The sequence below is a fragment of the Podarcis melisellensis genome, assembly GCF_964234715.1.
Source record: "Podarcis melisellensis genome assembly, chromosome: 12".
Lineage (NCBI taxonomy): Eukaryota > Metazoa > Chordata > Lepidosauria > Squamata > Lacertidae > Podarcis > Podarcis melisellensis.
Genome location: NC_138544.1, coordinates 46199209 through 46211510, shown reverse-complemented (window position 1 = coordinate 46211510; position 12302 = coordinate 46199209). Strand labels below are relative to the sequence as shown.

The following is a 12302-nucleotide window of genomic DNA, read 5'->3' as shown; positions in this document are numbered from 1 at the left end:
GAGTTGTCCTCTTTGCCTTGATTCTTCAGACCCAGTCTACCTTTGGTGAAGTTCTGGGGAGCATGGACTTTAATCAGAAGACCATTGAAGACCTAGCCTCTTCACCTGAAAGAACCAACAGTGGTTAGGGCATTTTCCTGAACTTGTGACGAGGTTTCTAAAGCTCCGTTTCATTGTAAACATAGTTTTCCAGTTTTTGTGGCTTCTAAGGGGAATTTCTGTGTAAAGCATAATTGAGAATACTCAATAAAAAAGGCGTTAGTATGTTAAGAGGTTGATAGGATTCCTGCATTGCAGGAGGTTGATGACCCTCAGCGTCCCTTCCAACTCCACAATTCTATAATTTTGTGAATACTTCCATTAGTAGAAATGAAGTTTTATGCTAACAAGTATCTTTGTGCCTAACTTTCAAATTTATCAAAGCTCTCCACCTCTCTTACAACTGCCTACTTGTGTTGCCTACTTTAGCTTTGTGTGCTGTGAACACTATTAATGTCAGTGCTTTAAACTTTCTGCCTAGGATATTCTACATGGCTTAGGAGAGGGACTGTGAGAGTAATGGATTGTGCACTGTGTGTACTGTCTTCAGAAACCACCCAGGTTACCATATTTTTCGCTCTATAACACGCACCTGACCATAACACGCACGTAGTTTTTAGAGGAGGAAAAGAAGAAAAAAAATATTCTAAACGAAACAGTGGATGTATGATTTTTGTGGTTCATGCTGTGGCCACAGACATGTGATCTGACGGTGAGTTTGGGGTAGCCCAATGCAAAAATCCTGAGGATCCATGTGGATCCATGTTTGTAACCACGTTTTTGCACCACTGCGGCCCCAGGCAACAGTGGGTGCATGATTTTTTTGGTGCAAACTGTAGCCATGGACATGCTATGTGATCTGATGGTGAATTTGGGGTGACCCAGTGCAAATTCCTGAGGATCCATGTGGATCTGTGCTTTGTAACCATGTTTTAAATGGGGAGGGAAGGGAAAGCACTCGAGGAACAAGGAACACGCGTGGGGTGGGTGGAGAAGGATGCTGCTAATAATGCAGAAGAGGGGTTTAAGGGGAGAAGGCTCCTCTCCTCTCCCGCTTTGCTCCTTTAAAGCAAGCAGGCTCTGCTTCTCTCCCTCCTCCCCCCCCCCGCTAGTGCTATTTAGCGAGCTGAGTGGGGAGAAGAGAGGGACAGAGAGCCAACTCATGTAAGCGGCTCCTCTCCTCTCCTGCTTTGCTCCTTTAAAGAAGCAGGCTCTCTGTCCCTCTCTCCTCCCCACTCAGCGGCTCTTCTCCCGCTTTGCTGTTTCAAAGCGAGCCACGGAGGAGGGAAGCATTCGCTCCGTAACACGCACAGACATTTCCCCTTACTTTCTAGGAGGAAAAAAAATGTGTGTTATGGAGCGAAAACTACGGTAACTCTTTAAGGTTCTCTAGAAATGGCAGGCTAAAAATGAGATTTAGCATGTGAAGGTGGAAAATAACATTTGTAGCAAAGACTCAAAAGCTGGTTTCCTTAGAAGCTACAAGTGATTATAAGCAAGTGATTATGTCGGTGCTCCAAAAGTGTTCTCTCCCCCCGCCCCGATCAGATGAAATTCCTACTTGAAAAGCACAGCTTGTTGCATTTTTTGAGCTACATTGGTGCCCCGCAAGACGAATGCCTCGCAAGACGAAAAACCCGCAAGACGAAAGGGTTTTTCGGTTTTTGCGACGCTTCGCTAGACGATTTTCCCTATGGGCTTGCTTCGCAAGACGAAAGCCCATAGGGAAATCTCCGGGGACCTCTTTAAATGCTGGCGGTGGGGAGCAAAGCCTTCCCCCCCCCGGACTTCAGAAGAGGTCCAGGAAGGCCGGCGGGGGCGAAAGGCTTTGCTCCCCACCGCCAGCATTTTAAAAGCGGTCCGGGATAGCAGGGAAGCGCTTCCCGCTATCCCGGACGGCTTTTGAAGGCAGGCGGGGGGAGCAAAGATTTTTGCCCCCCGCCACCCTTCAGAAGAGGTCCAGGACCTCTTCCAAAGGCGGGCGGGGGGCAAAAGTCTTTGTCCCCCCTGCCTGCCTAACTGTGGGCTTTTAAATCGCCCCGGGACTGTCCGGGGCGATTTAAAAGCCCCCGGACGGCTTTTGAAGGCAGGCGGGGGGGAGCAAAGACTTTTGCCCCCCGCCAGCCTTCAGAAGAGGTCCAGGACCTCTTCCAAAGGCGGGCGGGGGGCAAAAGTCTTTGTCCCCCCTGCCTGCCTAACTGGGGGCTTTTAAATCGCCCCGGGACTGTCCGGGGCGATTTAAAAGCCCCCGGACGGCTTTTGAAGGCAGGTGGGGGGAGCAAAGACTTTTGCCCCCCGCCAGCCTTCAGAAGAGGTCCAGGACCTCTTCCGAAGGCGGGCGGGGGGCAAAAGTCTTTGTCCCCCCTGCCTGCCTAACCAGGGGCTTTTAAATCGCCCCGGGACTGTCCGGGGCGATTTAAAAGCCCCCGGACGGCTTTTGAAGGCAGGCGGGGAGGAGCGAAGACTTTTGCCCCCCGCCAGCCTTCAGAAGAGGTCGGGGGACAGACTGTCCCCGGACCTGGTCTGAAGGCGGTTTCCATAGGAACGCATTAATTGATTTTTAATGCATTCCTATGGGAAACCGTGCTTCGCAAGACGAAAAACTCTGAAGACGAAAAGACTTGCGGAACGAATTAATTTCGTCTTGCGAGGCACCACTGTAGTAACATCAAAATTCCCTCCAGTGTTTCCAGTAAAGTGGAAGCTACCAAGGAAACAATTTGTATTGTATGCATGATCAAGGTACTAGATGTATACAGGACAAACACTTTTTATGGATTGGCAGCCTAGCGATATTTGGTATCACCTGAAGGAATAGTTTGACAGTAACTTTAGTGATCGTTTATCTCCAGACAACATTCTTTCATTTTGTTCGTGGCTGTCTGCTTCTTTATCTGTAGCCCACTATATCAACGAATTAGGAATTTGCCTTTAAACAGGGAGTAGTCATGTTAGTCTACAAGCGAAAAGTCCTACACACCATCCTCATGATTCAGATATACATCCTCATGTTCATCTTTCTCTTCATCTGTTATCACTTGATGGTGTACAGCTCAGTGTGTACGTAGGTACTCTGAAAACTTTTGTAACAAGATTTAGCTCTTGGGGTCAGGAAGACCTTCGGTGGAAATAAACACTAGATTGCCTAGTTGAGTTATTTCCTCCCATGAAGGCTGGAACATGTACACTTGAGGTTTGCTCTCATCCCAGGCAGAATCCGGGGTCAAGTAACAACTGAGCTGGCTTATGTTCACGTGCTACATGGTAGTTGATTCACACCCAAATATGCTATATAGAAGACAGGTTCATAAGGTTTTCTTTGAGCCTTTCCAGGGTGCAATAATACAGCACATTCAATAGGTCTCTATTTTCAAACTAAATTTATGAAATTAGTTGTAACTCTTCTAAAAGTTTTTATAATGAAGGAACATCCTTTTAATCAAAGATGCATCTCTTGATTCTAAAGGGATAGTAAAGATCTATCGGTTTTTACATATATTGGATATATCTATATCTCTAATTGATTAGATCCCTTCCGCAAATGGGTGGCACTTCCCAGTGACAGAAGCGCTGTTTCACACCTCATGTAGAAAAGTAAAACTAAAGACAAAGAATCTAGCACAAGTGGAAGCTGAACTTGCCTGTGTCAATGTTGCACTGTGAAGCCTCCTGTTGAGTATTTGCAGAGGAGCTTTTGCTTCCTCACAGTTCTTTGGATCCAGTCTTCTTATTCTGTGCCTATTTACTCCATTTTAATGTGTGTGCATATATATTTTCTGTTGTAAAAAATGCAGATAACACAAAATATGTTTGGTACATTAAAAAAACACCTAAGTGATCTATGGGACCCTTAGGTGCTTTCATCCAGTTTCTTCTGTGAAATTGTGCAGTTTTCTTTGTTCTGAAAGATAGGGCTGGCATGTTTGCTGCCCCAGACAAGTGGGAAACTGCAAAATTTTAAGCTTTTGATTTACAGATTTACAGATGCAAGCTATGCTTCTACAGCTGTGGTTTAAAATTAGTTAACCAATCTGGGTTGGATAATCTGGATGTGTTCCAGCAGATGGCGCCTTAATTCTGTTTTTAAACCTGAAAAACACTATCTTTAATATTTCAGGCATACACAGTTTCTATAAAGAATGGGAAGCTTAGCTATGTAGACTATAAAACAAAGCAGTTTGCGGTTTAGTTTTTTAAAATTTAAGTTACATGGTTTCTTTCAGTAGGATTTTTCGGGTGCCTTAGCTTAAATTTGTGTGTTTTAGAAACACATATTTTTTTTCTCTAGATAAGAAAGATCAGCATGAAGGATTGAGTGCAGGTAGAAAATGTTTGCTTCTGTGGCTTGGTGACACTTGATGTAAGAAAGTGATGGTTGGAAACTTCCACATGATACTGGTATATGTAGTACTTCAGGATTAAAATATAAAACAAGGCTTGACATGGCAAGTTTTTCAGCACTGGATAATAAGAGGGTGTTTGCAAGGGAGAGTGTGACTAAGGCTAAGAAAATTCAGCTGTGTTTATTCTTGCTAGAAAATAAGGATACCAGGATGTTTTTAAAAAATACATCTTACTAATGCATGTTTACTAAGAAAGAACCAAAACTGGAATCAGAACTTGCATTGCAATCCTAAACATTTCTAATCAGAAGTAAGTCCTATTGAATTCAGTGGGGCTTATTTCCAGTTAAGTGTGGTTATGATTGCAGGCTTAGTTGCTTTGAAAAGGGAAATTCATACATAAGCTTCTGCAAACATTTTAACATTCGTTTGTAGGCCAGGAAGCTTGTACACTGTAGAGAAATGCAAGATTGATGCCCTGATCTTGGGTATAATCACTTGGTCTCACTGAATACTCTAAAAGTGCATGTGTACTCAAGACTGAATTATTGTTTGAAAGCAGTGACCTCCCCCAAAATGTGAGTTACTCATCTTTATCTGTGGGGTGAAAAATCTATATTTAAGACTTTTCTGTGATAGGAGTAGTTAGGGAAGAATGGTGTTTTTCCTTAATGACACATACATGTTTCAGTTTATCTTGAACAGTTGCCTGGTCTGTATGGTATAGTAGCTTGTAAGTAAAATCCTAATGAGACCTTGGGAACCTTGGCATTTCTTAGATTCTTGGAAAGAAAACCCTTTAGCTTAAATTTATGCGGTGGTAGATATTCAACATTTAAATCCCATTTCTTCCTCTGTATCCATGCATATAACAACAGCAAGGCTTTGGATGTGCTTTGACACATGTACACATGTATTGACCTAACTGGCCACAGAAGGATCTGGAGCAGTGGGAGGCCAGGGCAGTGGTCCACATCTCTTCCCACCCAGTCTGATTTCACTTCCATGGAATAGGTGACAGTAGGCCTCGTGTTACTGGTTCTCTACATATGCTGTGTCAGATATAGGACATATGTGTCCACATCTACCAATCTGCCTAGAATGCTTCATCAGCGATGGCATAGGCCTGTGCATTCCTCACCATTACTGCGTCCTTTGATAACAGAATATAGCCAACTTACATAGGAGCTTCTTGTTTTCAAAAGCCCCCATTCATTTTAACGATGATTTGGGGGTGGGGTGGGGGTATATATTCTGATGGTCAGCAACTTGGTCAGGCTGACTTCCCCCCACTCAGAGTTCGTCCTCATGTTTCTCCCGCCCGCCAGCCAAATGTTTCTGCACGTATTCTTACCATTAGCATTATGTTTCTGAATGGCTAACTTTGCTAATGTTTGCCATTTGATCAATAAGGATTACTTCATGCAAGGGAAATGGTAATTATTCACGAACTACCATTTAAACCAGTTGCAATCTCTGCCTCGACACGTTAGCATTTTGCAGCAGGCATACCTCTTCCCAGAATGTAATGGATTTATCTGGTTCTCTCTCCACCCCCCACAATGCACCGGCAACCCTCTCTAAAATATCATGCTGTGTGAGTGAAATGGGCACTGCAGTGTTAATTTTTTTGAAGCGGTTCCAAACAGCACACCGCATCAGCATTTCATGGTCCAGCATTTTCTGCATCATATTTTTTTTCCCCCATGAGTGTGAAATTTCAGCAGATTGTTATGCAAAACAGTTTTGTGTCTCTGTGTGACTGGGGAGACAGCTGTTAGTCCTAATGAGGAGTGCTAGCATTACAGTATTTCCGTTGATTGAGACCCACGGAGGGAGCAGAATGTTCCAGATCAGGCAGTGGTGTGTGGTGAAAAAGTGCCACTCTGTCAGCTGGAAGTGTATGCTCGGCTGCTCTCTACGACAAGATAAATGAGTTTTGCCGGGGCTTGGCAGAGTCTGAAGTTTTTCCAGAGAATGGTAGTAGCACACCAAGTTCCCTGTGGGGGACCCACAGTTTAAGGGTGTCGTAAGATTACTGTCTCTTTGCCAACTTTTTTTTTTTAGGCCCAAAGATACCTGTCACCCACTTGTGAGTTATGAAAAGCCTAATGCCTTTTAGCGTTGCATTAACACAGAGTCTTAATGATCTTTTGTTGACATTTTTCATTAATTTAGCCAAGGGGATGTTAACCACTGTTTTAAGTTGCCACGGTTGCTAGAGAACCCAGCATTGAGTGAGAAGAAAGTGGGGAAAATCTTAATTTACCCTCTGTTCCCCCAGTTCTGTATTTAAATGTTCCAGATTTAGCAAAGATTGAGCTTTGGGCAGTATGTGTTTTGTTAATAAGCCTCCACACATTAAATCAAGTGCTTTACTTAACCCCCTGCTTTCCATTGCCTTTATAGTTCAAGCCTCCAATTTTGTCCATATGTATAAAAGTTGGCCTTGCTCCTGTATTGTTTGTTGCAGGAATGGCGATCTTGTAGTCCAATGTCAAAGAAAGCTACCTGTTAAACTAGCTGAAAGGTGTAATAGGTTTGGGACAAGAAATAATGGTTCCTAGTGTGTTGTTGTGTCACGAGGTGCCATTTGTGGAGGACCTAAATTGACAGACTGCTTATAAAGGAGCATGGTAATTAAAGGGTTGCTTCAATGTCTTTATGCAGTTAGTGAACAATCTGTGAGGATGTTTCCTGCTCATTGAAATAATTCATGGCAGGTGTTTGTGTGCATGAGTATATACAATTTTAATTTTTTTAAAGCCAAGTGTCCACTGGAACCTTAATGGCTAACAAATCTATTGGTTCATAAGCTTATGTAGGCAGGAGCCCACTTCATTAGATGCGTGAAGTGAACAGGGAAGTGGCGACTCTTATTAGGTGAGTGAGGTTAAAAATGAACATATTCTTATGCTACCCATGCAGCCATCCAATCAATTGAAATAAACATAAGAAGAGCTTGCTGGATCAAGCCAATGGCCAACTAGTCCACTATCCTGTTCTTATAGCCTCTCAAGCAGGACCCAAGCACAAGAACACTTTCCCTCCTTTGGTTTCCATCAACTGGTATTCAGAAGCATTAGAGCCTAACCATTATGGTTAAGTATCTTCTTCTTCTTCTTCGGCGATCACTTGTAGCTGAGTAAGATTGTCTTCCATAAACACGGTTTTAACATTGATTCCGTAAGTGACTGTGGAGGCCAATTCTGGATCCACACATCCTTCCATAGTAGGGATATTGGTTTCCCTGTGGGAGTTGATCACAGTGTGGATTTGCCTTCCTCTTAGCACGTTTCTCCCTTGCATCCTGAGTTCAAAGCCCATGACACCTAGGAGTTAAGTCACTAGGAATCAGCATGTTCAGAACTGTAAGCTGGGACTAAAAACAGCCAACTCTTGCTGGTTACAGATCAGCTTCCATGATACCACATGTGGCGTTATTATCTTTCTAATGACTTAACTAATCCAGCTCTCTAGTTAAAAGAAATTGCATTAGTGCATTGAGTTAGTCTTTAAGATCCATAAGAAACTTTGATTTTCCTGTTACAGCTTATTACTCTTATTATTCTTAAAGACTATATTTACTCCAAAGTGCTTGCAAGGAAAACAGATTTTCTTGGTGTTCAGTCTTTGGATAAAGGAAATCTCATACATGAAGATTTGGGAGTGCTTTGGGAAGTATTTCTTTTACATAGAAATACAAAGTGTACATCCTTCAGGGTTATTCAGCTTTTAGTAATAATTATTAACAGACCATTATACTTATTGAGAGCCCCCTTTTCAAAATGAGACCCTTTAATGACGCACACATTTACAGCCAAATCAACATACACATATCACACCTAGCTTAAGACATGATATTTATGGTGAATAAATATTCCTGAGACTTTACTCTGGTATTTGAAATCACTGTAACTGTATTCTCTCAACTTTGAAATGAAAGCCAGCCATGTGCTATTTGCTAATAGGTTTTAGTATGTTACTGTAAAGAGGTTTGCATCACATGAAGTTTCCAGACTATCTTTTAAAGGCAGTTGCGCATCGCTAGTATTGCAGTAATCTAGCTTCGATAACTGAGGCATGGATAACTGATTCTAGGCCTGTCTCCTCTAGAAATGGCTACAGCTTGTAAACCAGTTGGCAAAAGGCAGTCCTCTTTACCTGAATATGTGAAGAAATTATTGCACCAAGGAGCACCCAAACCAACCACCCAGACCTTTAAGGCGAATGCAACCTTACCTAGAATAGGCCACATAATCCTTACAGATTTTAAGCACTCTTGAATAGCAGCATCTTCCTCTTGTTCACACCAATCCACTTTGAACTAATGCCAGACATTGGGTTGTCATCTCTACTGCCTCCCTGGGATCAGATGTTGAGAATAAGTGGTAGAGCAGAGTGTAATTTGCATTTGAATGAAACTTCGGCACTTCACTCAGTGATATGACCAAAGGGTATATCCAAAGCTGCTGAGAGGTTCAAATGATTGTTGTACATTTGCCCAATGGAGAATTTCAGGAAAATAGCTGGTGGAGAGTGGCAAGCACAAATTGGAAATAGAGGGGATTTAAACAGAACAGAAATCTGATTAGAGCCAATTCAGCTGTTCCGTTCCATTCCGTTTGGAAGGGGTTTGATGTGCATTATAATTGTAATGGTTTTAGTTATTTTTATAATTGCATATTCTATTCTTGTAACCCACTCAAGATCCTTAGGGTGAAGGGTGGGTAAGAAATCTTATTGAATAAACATACATATATACATACAAGACATTTGAGAAAATCACTGAATTATGGCAGTCATCCATTCTAGCATGCACAAGGTTCAGTCCTTGGCATCTCTGGATAAACAGGGCCTCAGAGAGCAAAAATGGGGAAAGCGTCTTTCGGAGACCTTGGAGAGACCGCCTAACAGATGGAGCATGCAGTGCTGGATTAAATGGACTTGTGATATAATGCAATCTTACACGTTTTAAAAATCTACTTCTTCTGCACAAAATCTTTATACTAGCTGTGTTTGATCTTCTCGTTTATCTAGCACTCATAAGATAAGGGTACTGCTAGTAAAGAGTTAATCTCTGGTCTTTTCTGTCTTTTTCAAACACAACAACAACAACAACACATGCAACCTATACTGTAACCTTTTGGGATGCAGTTTGAGATGCAAATTTAAACAAGTGGGGGGGGGAGTGTTCAGGTCCTTGAGCAGAAGAAGTTGAAAAGCAGAGAGCTTTGAATGGTTTCTCGAAAATACAAGCTTTTAAATCTTAACTAGATGAATAATTTTAATGCATGGTGAAAGAATCAAATCTATTGTCATACGTTGTGGAACAGTGAAATGCTCCGCTTGCGCGACTTATTTCCGTATGTGATGCATATAGTTTGGGAGACGAAGACGTTCTCCTGGCTGTGAATGTGTATGGTAAGGGGAGATCTTCCATAGATTCTGTGGCTGTTCTTAATTGCTTGTGCCTCCACAGTAGGTCAGGCGCATAGGCATCTGTAATTGGGTATTGGGCTCGGAAAGCTCAAGTGAAGACCTTTAGTTCTTGCCACATAATTACCCTGTGGCACTCTGATACAGCATTAAAAAACTTCGTACCACTGACATAATGGTGTTTGGATCTAATTAGACTTTAATTTGATGTCAATTTAAATTAAGAGGGCCTGCACATACTAGTCCATTGTGACTTGGGTAATACTAATCTCAATCAGTAGGCTGAATAGGACATGAAATCAAATTCTCACAGTACAATAGAAGTGACAGGAGCAACTTGACACCTTAAATTAAAATTACTAAAATCTGAGCAATTGATGTGCATGACCCTCAAGCTATACAGGATAGGTCATTAAATGCGATCCATAGAAATTGAGCTAAGAAACACACTGTAATGAACCAGGGGAGGGAAAGAAAGGCTTTGTTAGCGTGCTGTGTAGGTGGAAACAAGCTCAAGGCTTTGTAGACTAGAATTAAAGCAATACCTTAAAACCTCGGTCTTTGTCCTTTCAGATGTAATAGATAACATGCTCCTGGTTTCTGGGGTTACATATTTTTATCCTCTGATCCTTGATTTGCTAATAGTAATTCAAACATGGCATTTTTTTATTTTTTAAAAAATATTGATCTAGAGTAGGCATAACACAGAAACATGACATCCACTTTTTCCTTATGACTGAAGGGTGATTTTTATATATCTTATGAAGTCTCCTCTCTTGTGGAAGAGATCAGTTGCCTTATTTTAACATGTACCCGTATGTTAAAAATATTAAACTTCTTGTTTGATAAGCGATGCTGTTGATTGATCTCGGTGCCCTGCAGTTTTTAGCAACAAACTTTGTGCTTCCAGTAGTAATTCACTTGTTAGGGTTTTAAAATCATTGGATTTAAAGTTTGATTCTGTCCACGCCCCCCCCCCCGAATAATGTTGTATTGTAAAAGTGAAAAATGGCATGTCTGTTTTAGGTAATAATGGCTCTAATGCTAATATGGCTCTAATGTTCCCCCCTCCCTTTAAGCACTGTGACTTCAGCTGTCTTCACTGTGGGAGACAATGTTGTTTCGGGTAGTGATGACCGTACTGTGAAAGTCTGGGACTTGAAAAATATGAGGTCGCCTATTGCCACTATTCGCACAGATTCTGCAGTAAACAGGTAAGCCCAAACAGTCCAATTGGTTAAATATAGGAGGTATTGGCTTGGTTTTCATGAATTATTATTATTTTTTCTAATGCTAGACTAGGCACAATGGGCGCTATGTCTTTGGGATTAATGATGTACATGTACAGCAGAGTAACAACTCTGATTAGACATCTCAGTGGTACTGTTTTAGTCATGGGGCCTAGTTTCTACAGAAACTATTATTGTATGTTCAGAATGGTGGTGCCCATGACACTTGGGCTCTTCAAAGAGAGAGAACTGTAGAGAGGTGGAGTATTGCATGCAAATCAGTTAAAAATTCTTAGTGGGGATCCCACTTGCATATTGGGTTGGACGGACTAGTTACTGATTTTGTATCCCAAAGAGAGCATGTGGCTCTGAAGCATTACCTATTTGAGTGGAGAGCTTGGTTCTAGACCTAAAGCTATCATATGTCTTTGGACCATTCTGTGGACATCAAAGCAAAACCAATTTCAGGCCTCTTAGTCTGGTGCATCTTAGAATTTTTGTTTTTTGTTTTTTTAACCTGTTTTGCACGACTGAAAATATTTGAATTTTCATGAACAATTAATGTTCCTTAGTTCTTGGTGGTGATGGGAACCCAAGTAAATTCATGTGTGCATGAGGAAAGCCTTGCATTGATGTTCTTGCTACATTGCTGTGTGTGGTGGCAGCGGCAGTGTGAATTTTGATCATCATCATCATCTTTAGAAACAAGTGTTTTTCCAGTACTTGATTTTGTTGCAAAAATAAAGTAATATGTATTTGTAGGAAATGTGTACAAGATAAGCCTCCAATTAAATCATTTTCAGTGAACTTGAACAACTGTCGGTTCTCATTTGTCAAGCTCTCTAGCTTATTTTTATCTCTCCTGTGCAGGATTAATGTTTGTGTCGGCCAAAGAATCATTGCCCTTCCACATGACAACCGGCAGGTTAGATTATTTGACATGTCTGGAGTGCGATTAGCACGGCTCCCTCGCAGCAACAGACAGGTACCAGAATTTTGAGTTCTATATGTAAGAAAGATCCCTGCTCCCAACCTCTTTTCTCTGTGTGTATGCATAATTAGAAATATTGATAGCAGAATACCTGATCCAAAGATAATGTCTTTAACAGTCATTAAGTTGCATATATTGAACACAGCTTGTCAGTGTAAAACAACTGCCTTGGATTAAGCCTGTTTCTGAGCCCAATTCAAAGTCTTGTCCTTTAAAGCAGGATTATTATTCATTTCATTATGAACTGCTTCCTAGGAACAT

At 41.6% G+C, this 12302-nt stretch overlaps 1 protein-coding gene across 2 annotated transcripts in view; it reads left to right on the top strand.

The window, feature by feature from the left end:
- The window catches only part of WDR37 (WD repeat domain 37), a 42382-nt gene that overhangs the window by 26250 nt on the left and 3830 nt on the right, over positions 1 to 12302 (top strand). For both annotated transcript variants that reach the window (XM_081882504.1, XM_081882503.1), the window contains 2 exons: positions 10901 to 11035; positions 11921 to 12035. In XM_081882504.1, the coding sequence (XP_081738630.1) occupies positions 10901 to 11035; positions 11921 to 12035 (250 nt within the window). The remainder of the gene's footprint in view (positions 1 to 10900; positions 11036 to 11920; positions 12036 to 12302) is intronic.